General features: G+C 44.3%; 1 protein-coding gene across 1 annotated transcript in view; it reads left to right on the top strand.

Moving 5' to 3' along the window:
• The first annotated feature begins 4,566 nt into the window (after positions 1 to 4,566).
• pnpla2 (patatin like phospholipase domain containing 2) overlaps positions 4,567 to 19,080 on the top strand; it is a 47,413-nt gene continuing 32,899 nt past the window's right edge. Inside the window, exon 1 of the mRNA XM_033039170.1 lies at positions 4,567 to 4,969. Coding sequence (XP_032895061.1) covers positions 4,780 to 4,969 — 190 coding nt within the window. The 5' untranslated portion in view covers positions 4,567 to 4,779. The remainder of the gene's footprint in view (positions 4,970 to 19,080) is intronic.

Here is a 19,080-nt window from a genome sequence, read left to right on the forward strand (position 1 = left end):
AATACTAATTTTACCAATGTTATAGGCAGCACATTTGCATCACCTGGACTTGGGTAGAAAGCTAGAAGTGCTGAGGCAGAATCTGCAGCTGACTTGCCTTCAGAGGTGAAAAATCATCAACCTGAAATATTGACTATCCATTTGCAGTTGCCTGTCAGCTGACTATTTGCATTTTATCATTTTAGTTTTTCATGAACACTGGCAGAAGTTTAAGATGAAACTGCTTTTAATCAAGTGCAAAGTTGGAAAAAAAAGTAATGTCTGGTAACTTTGCTGGTAGGACAGATTAAATTGTCAACTGAAGGTATGTACAAAACAGTTTTGGATTGTAGATGTCCATGGGTGCTGTTGCTGAATGAATGATAATCATACTTTATTTGTCAAGTTTGTTTTGCAACATGTGAGGAAATTGATTTGCTATAAGAGTCATACCAATAATAAGCAACAAAGCACACAAAATACATTTTAATACAAACATCCACCACATCCACATTCCTCACTGTGATGAAGGCAAAAGAAAAGTTCAATCTCTTCACTTCTTTGTTCTCCCGCGGTCGGGGGCCTTGAGCCTTCAGTTGACGGGACGATCTTGGCTCCCCTAGCCGGCGGTCGGGGCGATCAAGATCCCTCATTGGGGTGTTCTCGGCGCCCCTGTACTGAGCAATCGGACCCCAGATCGGGGCTGGTCAAACCTGTGGCTTTGGAGCATCCCGACATCAGTCTACCCAAGACTGCGAGCTCCTCGGTGTTCGCGGTTGGAGCGTCAATCGCAGGCTCCGACGGTAAGACCACGGTGATCTCGAGCAATGCCTCCAGCTCCATGATGTTTGGCCACAGAGCGACCGGAGATACGAACCGGAAAACAATCACATCTCCGGCAAGGTAAGAGATTGAAAATAAGTTTTCCCCAACTCCCCACCCCCCACATAAAACAAACCAGAGAACATTAACACATACTTTTTAAAACACGCTAAAAATAACAAAAAAAAGCCAGACAGTTGGTGAGGCTGCTTGCTATGAAGAAAACGTTGGGGGTTAAAAGGTTGATAAACCATGTGAGAATATGGAAAGGTTCAATTGGAAACATTTGAGATTTAATAACTGGGTAAGACTCAAAAAAGGGGTGAGGAATGGGGATGGTTTTACACAACACTTTAAAATGGTGTTACGGCATGCATAATAGTCCTTTAATTTGTACTGTAGATCTCGGAATTGATTTCCATGCGTAAGCCCTCTTGGAATATACTTGGAACTGCTTCCTAGGGATAAATAACCAGTTGTTATTGGTTTCCAGCAGGTCATTTGTTTACCATTTTCAGGTCCTCAACCATACACCTTTCTGACTTCCCAAAGACAAAACACTCAAAATCTACTACTTTTCCGTCCGGTTTGTACCCCAGGGAGCTTACCCCTTTTTTGTTGTTCAGATTTCATTTCCCCTCATCTGTCACTCTTCTCATGTCCTCTTGCCACTTTGGTAGATTAATATCCTGGGGCTCTTTAGATAATTGCTGGTTGAGAATGGTGATCTGAAAATTGTCTTTAATATGATGAAAAAGCTTGATAAGGTAGATATTTCCAACACTTGTTCCATGTTGCTTGCTATTTGAATATTTGATTCCTTTCTTCCGACCTGCCCATTCAAATTAGATGCACTAGGAAGAAGCAATAAATAAGGGGAGCTGGTAATCGGCTGCAGATGTTGGAAATCTGAAATAAAAGCAATAAAGCTAGCCAGGTAGCATCTATAGAAGGAGAAATGGTTGGTGCTTCAAGGTCACTGCATCAAAATCAAGAATTAATTGGATGTGCTTAATATCAAACTATCTTGAAGCATTTTGCATAATGAATTCAGAAGTAGGCAAAAGTTGCTGTATCAACACGATCCCCAAAATGGGATCAGCATCTTTTCCATGGAAATGTTTGAAAAGACATTTAACAGATCAAATGTAACTGGAATCCCTAATGATGAAAAGGTTTTATTTCAATAACCAGAAACCAAACTGAAATCTGTGAAATGGAAAATGTTCACTGCATGTGTCTCCAATAACTGCCCAGAAGTCACTTACACTTTGGGCGAAGAACAGGGTGGCTGATCTCAACCTCATCGGAAATTTTGTGCTGATCAGTAGGTTGAATTTGACCCCTGTATCCGTGGATCGGGAACTTTGGCCTGGCCAATGTCAGCAGGTCTGTTGTCTCAGCCGACTTCTGAGGCTGACTGCGGGCTGGTATCTCTGCGCCTAGGCGGGCTGTTCCGGTACTGTTCGACTCCTCTCCGAGGCCATGACCTCTGTTGGTCCAACAAAACGGATAATCCAGAAACAAAGGATGCTGAAAAGCCATCATGCTTTTTAAACCAAAGAAGTATTCTGATTAATATCTGCCGCACACTTATAATTTCATGTTCCTTAACAAAGTTATTTCAGGTGCCTGTCCCTGGAGTCTTTTCCCCAAAATAAGACCAGATCTTGAGGAGCAGGGCATTAGAGCGTCCCTTCATAACTTCTGGTGCATGGCTTAACTTGCAAGATTTGTGTTCAAAGTCACAAAGCTCTATTGCAGTAGAGAAGAAATATTGCACAACCGAGATGAGTCTTCCAGATCAAAGGTTGTGTTGGACCTTTCAGAAAGATGTAAAAGGTTCCATGGTACAATTCTAATTAGAGAAAGGCTCATCCATAATTATTCTTCAAACAAAATAATGGCTGAGAATTTACATATTGCTACAAAAGTACTTCATTGGTTGTACAACACTTTGTAACACCATTAAAGAATGAATGACCGGTTGTACTTGAATATGATGCAAGTCGCACCTTTCTGAACTGTGTTTAGGTGTGTATGTAAATTGGTTGTCAACTGTTTTCACGGGGAATTCTTCCAAAAGGACTTCATAATAGGTTCAACAGCCATACGTATGCTTTGATTGAACGATAATGCATGGAAATAGACCCTTCAGACTACCGAGTTCATGCCTACCTTAATCACCCATTCACACTAGTTATTATCCTACTTTAACATCCACTTCCTACATGCAATTTATGGAGGTCAATTGACCGACACATCTGCAAGCCTTTGGGAGTTATAGGGAGAATGTGCAAACCCCACACATGCAGCGGCTCTGGTGCTGTGAGGCATTGGCCCTATCAGCTGTGCCACTGTGCTGCCCCTCATAGGTGGTAGAACTGTTGCCTCAGACCCAGCGAGCCAGGTTTAATCCTGACAACTGGTGCTGTCTGTGTGTTCTATGTGTGTTTGCGTAGCTTTCCTTGAGGTGCTTTTATTTACTCCCACATCCCAAAGATATATTGGTTAACAGTTTAATTGGTCTCTATACAGAGCCCTAATGTGTAGGTGAGAGTTAGACTTTGGAGAGGGCTCATTGGATTAATGTAGGGTCAAGTAGGAATGGTGCTTCTTGGTCAGTGTGGACATTATGGGGCGAAGGCCTGATTTCAGCACAGTAAGACTCAATGCAATGTGTCGTCCTTTGTACAGTGAATCGCATCAACAAGGCTGTATTATGTGTTTATCCTTTGGTTTCCTTGAGAATATTAAGAGGCAACATACAATGTGAGATCGGACTCACATGTAGGTCTGTCCCCGCAATGGTGCAAGGTCCCTCTCAAAGTTAGCCTTTAAGTTTCAGTATTTTTTTTTAGTGTAATTTCTTTCAGGCCACAATTTAGATTTGTAAAATTAAATGCAAAAGCCACCCTTGTAACATTAACATTCAAGTTGCATGGAATTATGTGGAAAGGAGACACAAGGAACTGCAGATGCTGGAATCTTGAATAAAGCACAACGTTCTGGAGGGCCATCGAAGTCTGAAGTTCTTATTCAGTCTGAAGAAGGGTCCCGGCCCGAATGGTCACCCATCCTTTTTCATCCTAGCCCGCTGAGTTACTCCAGCACTTTGTGTCTATCTTTGGTATAAACCATCATCTGCACTTCCTTGTTTCTACATGATGTATATACATCCTGTAAATACATGCCTGTGTATCACTCAATTCCCCGTATATCGACGTACCTTAAACACCTCTGTGGTATCTGCCTCCAACTTACCCCCCACATCTCCTTAAACGTTGTGTAGGTGTGAACTGCAGATGCTGGTTCACACCAAAGATAGGCACAAAATGATGGGGTAACTCAGCCGGTCAGGCAGCATTTATGGAGAGAAGGAATGGGTGACGTTTCGGGTCGAGACCCTTTTTTTCAATTACCCATTCCTTCTCTCCAGAGATACTGAGTTACTCCAGCATTTGTGTCTGTCTCCTTAAACTGTGCTCCTCCCATCTTAAAACTATAAACACGAAGCAATAAATATCAGTTTGCAATCATTCGCCAAATCCCCGGCACCTTATTTTTGAAATTGCACAGCATACTCTGGTGGCCAGCCAGTTGGTAGCAGGAAGATAATATCAAAACAAGTCCTGCAGCCCGGGCCAGGACTGACAGCTTGGTGCCTGGCTTGGAAATGGAGCCCGGTCATTGGTGATACTGAGGGGGAGGGAATGTCTATCAGACCGTGCGGGGGAGATGGTTGGTCGGATGAGACGGGAGGAGGAGAGACGGGACAGCAGTGCCGGTCAAAGATACGTTGTCGGCCGGTAGAGGACAGCAGGGTAGAGGAGAGCAGGTCAGAGGAAGGGACGAGAGGAAAGGAGAGTGGAGCGGAGCGGAGCAGGACAGGGGAGACAAGAGAAAGGGAGAGCAGGGCTGGGCGGAGCGGAGGGAGCGATGTGAGTGCGGCTGGCACTTGCTGTCAAAGCCCAGGAAATGCTGCGACCAGACGATTCGTCCTGGAGCATTTCGTTCGCCGGCTGCGGATTCCTCGGCATTTACCATGTGGGGGTTGCCAGCTGCCTGTGCGAGCACGCCCCGCATCTGGTGCATAACGCCAGCAACATCTACGGGGCATCGGCCGGCGCGCTGACAGCCACCGCCTTGGTCAGCGGAGCCTGTCTAGGTAAGTGGCCCGCTCCCTCTCACCGAGAGACGCCCTGGTACCGGGACGGGACGGGACAGCGCATCACCTGACGGGACTCCGCTCACCTCTTCCTTCTCACCATGTTGCACTTACATAAGCCGGATGAAAATACAAGTTTGCAGATGATACAAAAGTGGGCGGCATTGTAGATAGTGGAGATGGTCGTCAGAATTTGTAGCAGGTTTATCATCGGTTGGCCAGGTGGGTTGGGGAATGGTTGATGGAATTTAATACAGAGAAATGTTGCATTTTGGAAACTCTAACATGGGCAGGTCCAACACAGTGAATTGTATGGATCCGGGGAGCGTTGTGGAGCAGAGGGTTCTCGAGTGCAGGTGCATAGTTCGTTGAAAGTGGCAATCCATGTAGATGGGGTGGTCAAAAAGTACTTTGGCACATTGGCCTTCATCAGTCAGTATTGTCTGAAGAAGGGTCTCAACCCGAAATGTCACCCATTCAATCCCAACTCCCCACTTGTTTTGCTCTAACTACCCAATCCTCTCTAATTTGCCCCTCTTCCTATTCTCCGGCTGCCCACGAAAATTGGAGGTAGTTTACAGTAGTGGTCTGTCAGCAATTTCTTGGGGTGTGCGATAAAATCGCCCAGGCATGAAAAACTGCGGGTCAAGTGTTGAAAGATGGGATTAATACAGGTGGGCCATTATGGACATGGTGGCTTTCACAGTTAGACAATGGACAAATGGCTTGTTTCCATGCTGTATTACTCGATGAAACTGGAAAACCAGTGGTAATCCACCAGAGAATGTGCAAACTCCACACAGACAGCACTGGAGGTCAGGATTGATATATGTGTGCCGTCAGAATTAACTGCTGCTTCACCAGAACAAGAAACTACTGCAAAGAAGATAGGCCTAGAGAAGACATAAATATGAAGTATAAAATTAATTCCAAGAACATCTGTCAGATAAAATGGACGATAGTTGTGATCTAAAGTTATTTTTACTCGCTGTTAAACCTGTGAAGTCTGCTGAATCAGAGATAAGTTGTTTCTAGGGATAAGGTTCTTCTTTCTTGGAACAGAGTAGGAGATCTCTTCTCTTCTCCGACACCTCGCCCCCGCTTCCTCCGAGAAATCACCTTCCGTAATCTAAAATCCATTGATCCCCACCATCTCCCTGACCTGCTCTCCACCACTCTCCCCCTGAACTCAACCCCCATCTCACCTGATGATCTCACAAACCATCTCAACTCCACCTTGTCTACCTCCCTTAACACTATGACCCCCCTCAAAACAAGAACCGTAACTTTCAACACATCTTCACCCTGGTACACACCTGCACTTCGTAAACTGAAACAGACTGGTCGCTGACTTGAACGACTCACAAAGAAATCATCTCTCACAGTTCACCTTGAAGCTTACAAACTCCACCTCACTGACTACAAAGATGCCCTCATTGCTGCAAAATCTGCCTACCTCTCCTCCATATTCACCGATCCCTGCCTAAACCACAGAACCCTCTTCTCCACAGTGGGCAACCTCCTCAAGCCTCGAGCCAACATTCTCCCTACCTCTACTCCGGTTCTCTGCAACTCATTCCTCCACTTTTTCGCTGATAAAATCAGCACCATCTGTCAATCTTTATCCCCTGTACCCGACTCCCCAGCATCTACTCCACCACCTACCAAGGCCCCTCCTTTCAACATCTCCACTGACCTCCTTACCCCTCCTCCACACTGCTTCCTCTCCCAGTTTGACCTGGTCACCCCTATTGAAATCTCCAAACTCATCAGCTCTTCCAAACCCACTACCTGCTCCCTCGACCCTCTCCCCACTCCCCTGTTGAAGTCCTGCCTCCCCGTTCTCTGCCCCTACCTCACTAATCTCTTCAACTCCTCATTGTCCCAAGGAATTGTCCCCTCCGCTTTCAAAACTGCTGCTGTTACACTAATCTTAAAGAAACCTGGTCTTGATCCCTCCTCTCTCATTAACTACCACCCAATCTCAAACCTCCCCTTTCTTTCAAAAACCCTGGAGCGTATCGTTGCGTCGCAACTTCATTCCCACCTCCTTGCGTATAACCTACTTGAACCCCTCCAATCTGGCTTTCCATAGCACAGAAACTGCTCTCCTCGAAGTCCTCAACAACCTCACCTCTGCTGACACTGGTTCCCTCAACATCCTCATCCTCATCCTCCTCGACCTGAGCGCAGCCTTCGATACAGTGAACCATAACATCCTGCTCACCAGACTCAAAGACCTTGGCATTGAAGGCTCTGCACTCAGCTGGCTCCGTTCCCACCTTTCCAACAGATCCCACTTCATCTCTCTCCACAACCACACCTCTGCTACAGCCACAGTCACTCAAGGCGTTCCCCAAGGCTCCGTACTCGGCCCCCTCCTCTTCATCATCTACATCCTCCCCCTTGGTCAGATACTCAATAACCCCACTCTCACCATCGACGGCACCACTGTCTCCCCATCTCCCCAGGCTCGCAACCATGGCGTGATCTTTGATTCCACCCTCTCCCTTGAGCCTCACATCCGCCATGTCATTAAAACCTCCTTCTTTCATCACCGCAACATCGCCAAACTCAGACCCTCTCTCACACCTCCCGCTGCTGAAAGACTCATCCATGCCTTCATCTCCTCCCGACTGGACTACTGCAACTCACTTCTCCTTGGCATCAGCTCCACCTACATCAACCGACTCCAACTGGTCCAGAACGCAGCCGCCCGACTCATCACCCACACCAAATCCTGGCATCACATCACTCCAGTCCTCAAACAACTTCACTGGCTTCCCATCTCCCACCGGATCAACTACAAAATCCTGATCCTCACCTACAAAGCCGTCCACCATCTGGCCCCCCCCATATCTCACTGACCTCCTCTCCCCCTACCAACCCTCACGGTCCCTCAGATCCACATCAGCCGGTCTCCTCTCCATCCACAAGTCCAACCTCCGCAGTTTTGGGGACAGAGCCTTCTCCAGGGCAGCTCCCAGGCTCTGGAACTCCCTCCCCCAACTGATCCGCAATTCCGTGTCCCTCACCATCTTCCAGTCCCGCTTCAAGACCCATCTCTTCACCTCTGCCTATCCTTAGCCCCACGTCCCCCTCCCTTTTCATCTGTGCATTAATTGCCTCATATTGTGTTTTGTATTGAATTCTGTCTTTACTTTGTGTACTAGTCATGTCTCTACTATTTATTTAATTCCCCTTACATGTTTTTCCTCTACCTGATAAATTTTGTACGGTGTCCTTGAGACTCTTGAAAGGCGCCCATAAATAAAATTTATTATTATTATTATTATTATTATTATTATTATTATTATTATTATTATTATTATTATTATTATTATCTCTTAGAACACAGAGGGCACAATTGGAGTAGGGTAGAGAGTTAAAGTGATAGGCAATGTGAAAGTTGGGTTCATCCAAAAGTGTTCAATAGGGATGATTTCACATTGTGGCCACTCAGTCTATATTTTGGCATCTCTAACATAGATATCTCGCATCGTGAAGAATCGGTTTATGGTAAATATTGGCAGCGCACCCTGCGAATGGAGGTGGCACAGTCAAGGAAAGGAAGTTAAAGCTATGTCATGTGATGGGAGGAAGCAGAGGTGGTGACATTCTTGAGCAAGGGCAGGAAACAACATTTTAGTCTCCATGAGTATCTATGCACAGTTCACATGTAAATGTGCACTTCTTGCCAACTTTTGCTTTAATTTGCCACCCCCCCCACGTGTCGTCATTAGGGCTCAGCTTGCCACTATACCAACGACGGCCAAAGTAAGCACAAGATATGAAACCTCGTCTTTCTATTTGGTACTTTAATGCCATCTGGACTCGATGTACACATACTGAAATTAACCTTTAATTCTGAACATTGACTCCACATTTTTCAGACAGTGCCTGTTATTTATGATTCCGCCATTATGTTTGTAACATGCAATTTTCTATTAAGTATAAGAAATTATAAAGAGGAAGTTGTGGGTGCTGCAGAGCCCACAAATTTCCTTCCTGGTCTTCTGCATGCTAACAGGGAGAAGTCTGGATGTGCCCGGTGGCGTCTATTATCACATAACACAGGCTGGACCCTACATGCCGAAATTCGATACACATTTATAAGCACACAGAACGCCACAAGACATCATTTGCAGCACAGAACGCCACAAGAGACCCCTTTTCCCTGTGGCTATCAAACTGTACAACTCCTCCCCTTTCCGTCGTGGGGTAGACTGACTCCCCCCCCACCCCACCCTCCTCCTTCCAAATCTTTGCACAAATCCAATCCTGAACTTTCCACTCAACACTTTAATATCGTGTATCTTGTGTTTTATGTGGTGACAGACCAATCTCCCTCCTGGGATAAATAAAGTTCTTTCATATTGTGAGAGCTGCTTCATCAGGATTTCAATGACAATTGCTCAACTATGTCCCATCCCATGAAGTCTCATGCTGCGAACCCTTGTCAGATAGGCCAAGGTAAATAGTCAACCCTCAGTGCTGTTCCACCTCCATATCCGCAGTTCCTTCAGTTGTGAATCATCATCTTCCCCTCATGACCCTCTCCTGCATTCTCCCGACCCCAAACCTTTACCAATCATGTTGACCCCACCAATAGGTCTCTCCCTCACCGACTTTCCTTCCTCCTACTGCCACCAAGCACCAAGGTTCAGACCCACGTTTTAATACAGGAACGGATTTCAGATGTTTGGAAGCCTACTTTCTAAAACATCGCGCCTTGGGTCTCAAGGTGCTTTGGTACTTTGCAGGAGTGAATCACTATTAGGGCATTTGTTGTTCCCCCTCCCCACCATTGTACCGTGAACAAAACATACCTTTGCAAACATCTACTGCATCAGGTGGTGCTCTCGAGTGTCAGTGGGAGCATGTCAACAGAAAGCTGAGAGATGTCATAATACAGAATAATACCATTACGTAATTTGTGAGATGTTGCAACGATGGGTCAGCAATGGGTCAGAAAATATGAGGTTAGTGTCTTGTAAATAGAGAGAGTACAGAGGAGATTTACAAGAATGTTGCCTGGGTTTCAGCAACTAAGTTACAGAGAAAGGTTGAACAAGTTAGGGCTTTATTCTTTGGAGCGCAGAAGGTTAAGGGGGGACTTGATAGAGGTTTTTAAAATGATGAGAGGGATAGACAGAGTTGACGTGGAAAAGCTTTTCCCACTGAGAGTAGGGAAGATTCAAACAAGGGGACATGACTTGCGAATTAAGGGACTGAAGTTTAGGGGTAACATGAGGGGGAACTTCTTTACTCAGAGAGTGGTAGCTGTGTGGAATGAGCTTCCAGTGAAGGTGGTGGAGGCAGGTTCGTTTTTATCATTTAAAAATAAATTGGATAGTTATATGGATGGGAAAGGAATGGAGGGTTATGGTCTGAGCGCAGGTATATGGGACTAGGGGAGATTATGTGTTCGGCACGGACTAGAGGGGTCGAGATGGCCTGTTTCCGTGCTGTAATTGTTATATGGTTATATGGTTAAAGGTTAACATCGAGCAGTATCGATTGATAATTCTATCATTGTGGATGAAAGATAATGGCGGTGTATACGGTCACCACTTTGTTTTAGGTAGATTATCTTCTTTGTATTTACAAGCAGTTGGTCATGATATCGTCAGCCACAACTGCGCTTAGGAATGGCATAACAAAGTCAAGGTCCTTTTCTGTTGCATTAAGCCTCAGCCAACCTTCAGTATTGGCACCATAGTACAGGGGAGATCTTACGACTTCAAAAAGGCCAGTGCAGACTCATCATGAAACTAAGGTTAAATGGATTTAATTAGAAGGACATTTTTGCACCAAATTATCCTGTGGTGGGTTAGAAGATGATCCAATTTAGACCTTTGACTCCCTTCCTTTCATGGATAAGAAACCCAGAATAAGATAACGCAATCATAACATTTGAGCTGTTGAAGTAAAATCAGTTGGAAGGAAATATGTTTTCATGCAGCGGATCGTGGAAATTAATACTGTCCTCACTTCAAAAGCTATAGACGCTGGTCAAATACAAAACAAATCTAATTGTATTTGAAGTGCTAGGGAAAGGAATCAAATGATGATGTTGTAGGGATGATGTTACAGGGCAGCCAAGGCTGAACAGGCTTGTGGGACTGAATGGCCTGTTCCTATTCTGGTTCCTTGAAAAATAGTGCTGCTTTGGTGTTAAAGACTGGAAAAATACCATTTTTAGTTGCTGCAATTTTACAGGCACATTAACACAATAACGCAACAAAAATAAATATACAATAAACAATTGAACAATGAATTATCAGTTACATTGGATAACCAGATCATTCCACTGTTACGCTGATGACACCCAGATTTACCTTGGCACCAAATCCCCCCACAACCCCCCCCCCTCTCCCATATCAACTCCTGTTTGTCAGCTATAAAAACCTGGATGCAACATAATTTCCTCAAACTCAACAGCGATAAGACAGAATTCCTCCTCATAGGCTCCAAAGCCACACTCAGCAAAATCAATAACCCCACTCTCACCATCGACGGCACCACTGTCTCCCCATCTCCCCAGGCCCGCAACCTTGGCGTGATCTTTGATTCCACCCTCTCCCTTGAGCCTCACATCCGCCATGTCATTAAAACCTCCTTCTTTCATCTCCGCAACATCGCCAAACTCAGACCCTCTCTCACACAGCCTGCTGCTGAAAGACTCATCCATGCCTTCATCTCCTCCCGACTGGACTATTGCAACTCACTTCTCCTTGGCATCAGCTCCACCTACATCAACCGACTCCAACTGGTCCAGAACGCAGCCGCCCGACTCATCACCCACACCAAATCCTGGCATCACATCACTCCAGTCCTCAAAAAACTTCACTGGCTTCCCATCTCCCACCGGATCACCTACAAAATCCTGGTCATCACCTACAAAGCCCTCCACCATCTGCCCCCCCCATATCTCACTGACCTCCTCTCCCCCTACCAACCCTCACGGTCCCTCAGATCCACATCAGCCGGTCTCCTCTCCATCCACAAGTCCAACCTCCGCAGTTTTGGGGACAGAGCCTTCTCCAGGGCAGCTCCCAGGCTCTGGAACTCCCTCCCCCAACGGATCCGCAATTCCGTGTCCCTCACCATCTTCCAGTCCCGCCTCAAGACCCATCTCTTCACCTCTGCCTATCCTTAGCCCCACGTCCCCGTCCCTTTTCATCTGTGCATTAATTGCCTCATACTGTGTTTTGTATTGAATTCTGTCTTTACTTTGTGTACTAGTCATGTCTCTACTATTTATTTCATTCCCCTTACATGTTTTTCCTCTACATGCTCAATTTTTGTAAGGTGTCCTTGAGACTCTTGAAAGGCGCCCATAAATAAAATTTATTATTATTATTATTAAGTCAAAGTATGTTGTGCAACCATACAAAGTATATAGTAGTTTAGTGGAGAGACAAGGAACTGCAGATGCTGGTTTACAAACAAAAGACACAAAGTGCTGGAGTAATAATAATAATAATAATAATTTGTTTATAGGGACAGTGCATATCAATGAACATTTGCATGTAAATATGCGAGATTGTAGCCAATCAGTAGCTAATTTCCGTCTCTAGTCCCAGGCAAAGGTAGGTGAAGTGTCTTGCCCAAGGACACAACGACAGTACACACTCCAAGCAGGATTCGAACCGGCCACCTTCAGGTTGCCAGCCAAACACTTAGCCCATTCAGCAGGTCTCTGAAGAACATGGATAGCAACGTTTCGGATTGGGATCCTTCTTCAGACTGAGAAGGGTCCCAACCCAAAATGTCACATTCATGTTCTCCAGAGATGCTGCCTGACCTGCTGAGTTACTCCAGCACTTTCTGTACTTCAGTGGCAGCAAGGTTGTAGGTAGTGTTGTACCAGGGTGGTTCAAGTGCTTGATGGTTGATTGAAAAAAGTGGAGGTCACTGTTCTCAGGCTCAAATTATGACTCCTAGTTTAAGACTCCCCATCCCAACCGAACTGAGTATTCTTTAACCTCCCAATCAGTTGGCATTTAACATCTCGGAAACCTTAACAAAATAACCTTTAGTCTTCTAAATTGCAAGCAGTATTATCTTGGTTTGAGTAATCTCTGCTGATAGTTGATCCCTTGGAATCCAGTATCATTGAACTCTTGGAATCTAGGTATCATATATCTATGTGCAGTTTTGGTCTCCAAATTGGAGGAAGAACATTCTTGCTATTGAGGGAGTGCAGTGTAGATTCACGAGGTTAATTCCCAGGATGGCGGGACTGTCATATGTTGATAGAATGGAGCGGCTGGGCTTGTATATTCTGGAATTTAGGATGAGAGAGGATCTTATTGAAACATATAAAATTATTAAGGGTTTGGACACGCTAGAGGCAGGAAACACGTTCCCGATGTTGGGGGAGTCCAGAATCAGGGGACACAGTTTAAGAATAAGGGGTAAGCCATTTAGAACGGAGATGAGGAAAAACTTTTTCACACTCTGTTGTGAATCTGTGGAATTCTCTGCCTCAGAAGGCAGTGGAGGCCAATTCTCTGGATGCTTTCAAGAGAGAGTTAGATTGAGCTTTTAAAGATAGCGGAGTCAAGGGATATGGGGAGACGGCAAGAACGGGTTACTGATTGTGGATGATCAGCCATGATCACAGTGAATGGCGGTGCTGCTTCGAAGGGCCGAATGGCCTACTCCTGCACCTATTGTCTCTTGTCTATGCTGTGCTCCTTCTAACCACTGCATCCTCCCCAATGTTTAGTTTCGGAACTGTTCATTGTGTTCTGGATATGGTCTAGTCTGTGCTGTTTGTGGTGCACAGAAGCCTCTGTCCCACCGTTATCCACTGACAATGTCAGCATTGCCATTGCTATTACGATGGTTTTTTGTCCGAGTGTGTGACTCATTACTCATAAGGTCCAAAACTCATTTTATCTACGACACTTATATACTTTTCACTTGGGACGTATAGGCAACCTCCAGGGTTTGAATGCCTCCAGTATGTATACCATACATGTAGAATCACACAGTACGGAGACAGGGCCCTTCGGCCCAACTTGCCCATGCCATACAAGTACACAGCCATGATCACAATGAATGGCGGTGCTGACTCGAAGGGCAGAATGGCCTCCTCCTGCACCTATTTTCTATGTTTCTATGTTATACTACACCCACTATGATCAAGCTCTCATCATATTACATCAAAAGCCACTCATTACAATACTGCAGATGTATGGTGACCATTTTGAGCGATATTTGTGTATTTTATGAATTAAGGACAAAATAAACTTATGGACGTCTGTAAAGATGGAACATATTCATTTTCCGGGGACGGCCGGTGTTATCTTCTCTCCTTATATGAGTTAAAAGTGGAAGATCTTATTTGCCTGCATTGAAAAATATAGTCCACGACTTTGTCAATCTGCTCAATCTAGTCCTGTGAAACATTGTTATTCCGGTACACTCAGACCATGCTGAAGATGGACTATTGAATATTATTCCAATTAATACTCCAACACATTTTGAATTCACTTTTTTAACATGTTGCATATTATAGTGGCATAGTGAGTTTTCTAGTGATTTCTAGTACATTTCAAGTCAGCTGAGGAAACAGGCTGGGGAACCTGAGGCTCCAGTTTGTTCACGAGCGCATGGGAACTGAGGTGGCAGTGTGTTAAAGAAAGCATGGGAACTGGGAGTGCAGTGACCTTAAAGAGAGGACTGGAACCCAGGTCCTCGTTTGCTAAATGGCACATGAGAAGCAACACCCTGTGAGAGAGAGTCTGGACCGTCAGCATTTCCAAGCAAATGAAAGGTGATTATACATTTTACTGTAATATTACTTTATACTTTAATGTTTCCACCTACACTGCTTACAACACTGCCTATTCTATCATCTACCTTATTTACAAATTATTTACATATCTGGTGCATAGTTGCACAGACCCCAGCACATATCCATATTTGACTTCCACTCATCAAATCCTGTCAATTGGAATTCCAGTCCAATAACCATATCCTGTCAAATGTTATGCAGCTATTTTGATAGTTATGTCAATAGTTTAACTTCCTTTTGGAGTCGTAGAGTCATACAGCGTTGAAACAGCTTGTCCATGTAGACCAAGGTACCCCAACTAAGCTAGTCCTTTTTGCCCGAGTTTTGCCCGTATCCCTCTAAACATTTCCTATCATGTACCTGTACAAGTGTCTTTTAAATGCTGTTATAGTATCTGTCTACAACAAACTTCTCTGGCAGTTCCTCCCATATATTCACCACCCTCTCAGTGAAAAAACGTTGCCTCTCAGGTTTCTCTTAAATCTTGCCCCTCTTATGTCCTAAGATGTTTGATTTCTCATTCCTCCTGTTAATTGTAGATAGTGAATGTTATTCTTATTATTCCTTTATGATAATACATTGCATTATTGCTCTCTGTTCCCTTTGCGCTCTCTGTTCCCTTTGTTCTGCAGTTGTTGGCTCCTTAATGAGTCTAAGTATAACTGGCAACTTTCATAGATCTCATGCAAACTTTGACTGGGTGTTGTCAGGTATTGATCACCTGGCTGAGTCAATCTCTTCTTGATGTATTTTATATCCTATCTGCTTGGACTCATTTTATTTATTGCTCTGTCTTTACTTGCACGCTCTCTTTATCTCTCACGCACTTTCATTATCACTCACTTGTGTTAACATATGATGAGCATTTGACTGCACTGGACCTGTAATCGCTGGAGTTTAGAAGAATAAGGGGGGGGGGGGGGGGACCTAATTGAAATTTACCGAATAGTCAAAGGCTTGGATAGAGTGGATGTGGAGAGGATGTTTCCACTAGGACTAGCCTCAGAATTAAAGGATGTTCCTTTTAGAAGGAGGTGAGGAGGAATTTCTTCAGTCAGAGGGTGGTGAATCTGTGGAATTCTTTGCCACCGAAGACTGTGGAGGACAAGTCAATGGATATTTTTAAGGCAGATAGATTCTTGATTAGTACAGGTGTCAGGGGTTATGAGGAGAAAGCAGGAGAATGGGGTTAGGAGGGAGAGAAAGATCAGCCATGATTGAATGGCAGAGTAGACTTGATTTTACTCCTATCACATGGCCATATGAGTACACACGATCTTCTATTTATCTCTCTCTCTCTGTATGGCAGCAGCTCTACTGCTGTGCCACAGTGCCACACTGTTTCAAAAACTTGTTCCAAAACTAAATAAGACCGGCGAGGTTGAAAATCACACTGGAGACAGATTTGGCATATCGCAGTGCCGTTGTTATTTATCTGAGAGGTTTTACACCAGGATAAAAGTCATAAGAAGAATGAAAATCCTGTTGGAAAGTCAGGAATTGTATTTCCCAACAGGCACTAAGACTCCTGGAAATGGGCACAATTTTCTCCTTCTCCACATGTTGAATTTTAATTGTAGATTTAAAAAATAATAATTTTATGAGCCTTCCCCAGATAACAAATGTGTTCCATCTTTTCAGACGTCCATAAGTTCAGAAAATGCACAAAAATCATTGGATATGGTAATCAGGCCTCCAGAGTTTACAGTGAATGGCATCAAAAACACATACTACTGATATGAAAGTCTAATTGCGAAAATTGGAGCGAGAGGAAACTAGTTCTGCTATCGATAGGAACAATTGTATGTACGTAGTCAGACTTTTGAAGGAGAAAATAATATTATGGAAGCTCGTTTGTATGTAGGGATGTCTGCAAATGTTGGCATTTGGTAACTGGGGATGGCCTCTATCGAGTGTATAGCCCTATAGAACTTCTAGGTGCATTTTCGAAGAGCTTTTCACTGCATCTAGCTATGACAATATTCTTCCAAGTGATTACTAAAAAGCAGCATGGAACTGTGTGTCATTGGATGTTTTTTAACCTGTCCCAAGGGTTGGGACCCTGAACCAATGTTTCAGCCAAGGAAGATCAAATCTGATTGCATCTTGGCCAGTAAAGATGATCGCTTTCAGCGATCTGTTTACTAAATAAATAATTGAAGATGTGGATCGTGTTTTTTGGTGGAAAAATAGTTGATGTTCATACACAGATATCTTACTGTATAAATACTGTGCTTTAGTGCAATGCCAAAACAAATTTCAAAGCCATTCCTTTCCAGAACTGGCACTAATTCTCTGAAAAGATCAACGGTGTTTTCTGCACAGATTGTATTGCTTTGCCAAGCACCCGCGTGGTTGGTTGCTACATCCATTATCAAATTTGATAATAATTGTGAAGACTTTCAACCCGAATATTCTGGGAAATATAATCTACAGCAAGAATATTGAAATGTGGCCAAATCTAGAATGAAGCCTTCATAATTTTAAGAAGACCCAGGGCACTGCAGATGCTACTTTACAAAGAAACACACAAAGTACTGGAGTAGATCAGCGGGTCAGGCTGCATCTCTGGAGAACATGGATATGTGACACTTCAGCTTGGGAACCTTCTTCAGACTGATTGTGGTGTGGGGGTAGTGGGGGAGGGGGGGGGGGGGTGTATAGGGAGAGTGCTGGAAGAAAGGAGAGGCAGGACAAAACCTGGCAAATAATAGGTGAATACAAGTGAGGGGGGATTTTATAGGCAGATGGTTGCATAAAGGCTACCCCCCCCCCCCTTCTCAACTGCAATCAGTCTGAACAAAGGTCCTGACCTGAGACGTTACCTATCCAGGTCCTCCAGAGATGTTGCCTGACTCGCTGAGTTAATCCAATACTCTGTGACATTTTACATAGTTTTAAGTATGGGGAAATAGGTGAAAAATTGCCTTCTTGCTTCAATAAATCAGTGGAGTTCCTCAACACATCATTTCTAGTGATCAAAATCTGTTTCAATGGCTCCTTTTACATAGGTGGCAAAACTATGATAAACCTTGTCAGGTGGTTAGTTATTCCACAATTGGTTTGCCCTATATTTTTTCCTTTGGAAAAAAGTTCCTCTTATTGTTTAAATTGAAAATACTTTCAATTGGCCATGTGGGCTTGTAAATTCTTCTACTCCAGGAATGTCATGTTAAACTGTTGGTGTGGACCAGACCATAACATTTTGTCAGAGATGTTGCCACGACAAAATTCTGTTGCACATAAGCCCCATGGCGTTTACTTTTAGTTTACAAATACAGCATGGAAACTGGCCCTTTGGCCCACCAAGTCCATGCCGACCATCGATCACCCGTTCACACTAGTTCTACCTAATCCCATTTCCCCTACCACTCCCCACACACTGGGGACAATTTGCAGAGGCCAATTAAACTACAAGCCCATAGGTCTTTGTGATGCGGGAGGAAACTGCAGCTCCTGGAGGAAACCCAGGATGTCACAGGGAGAACATGCAAACTCCACACAGACAGCACCCGTAGTCACGATTGAGCCCAAGTCTCTGGCACTGTGAGGCAGCGGCTCTACCAGCTGTGCCACTTTGCCGCCCGTGTTGGCTTCAGTGAACTAGACAAGTACATTAATGTGCACAAGGTCTTCTCTTCACTTTCTGCACCATTATGGTGAAGCCGTTGGAAGTCAGGCAGCTTGAGGACTGTGTGGTGCTGTGGAGAAAGGGTGATGGCACGGGGAAGTTGATTGGAACCACGGACTATTTGGCTTTCTATTAACAAATTTTCAGTCATCCTTCCCCCATTCTAGGTTGAGATTAATTGTAATGATTCAGTATGTATATTTATTCTGTGCACTTTAAAGAAAGAACTTCACAGAATGTTCCATTTTGTTTTACAACCAGAGCATGAGAGCAGAACAGTGGCGCAGTGGTAGAGCGGTAGGGCCAGAGACCCGGGTTCAATCTTTGAAGTGGGGTAGGAAACCGGAGCACCGGGAGAAAACCCACATGGTCACAGGGAGAACGTACAAACTCCATACAGACAGCACCCGTAGTCAGCATCAAACCCGGGGCTTTGGCATTGGGAGGGAGCAACTCTACCGCTGCACCACCTTGCCACCCCAGTATCCTCAGTCACTTCTAAAATAAAACATAGCAGATAAAAATAATATTATTCCTTTATAATTTAGAACATGTTCAGATCCTATTAATCTGTTTTGCAGACATAAAATGTATTTGTGAGAACGTAAGTGCATGTTTACTGTCTGGACCAAAGATTATGGTTGTTATTGTGTAAGAAAGAACTGAGTG

Source organism: Amblyraja radiata, chromosome 20 (assembly GCF_010909765.2).
Source record: "Amblyraja radiata isolate CabotCenter1 chromosome 20, sAmbRad1.1.pri, whole genome shotgun sequence".
Lineage (NCBI taxonomy): Eukaryota > Metazoa > Chordata > Chondrichthyes > Rajiformes > Rajidae > Amblyraja > Amblyraja radiata.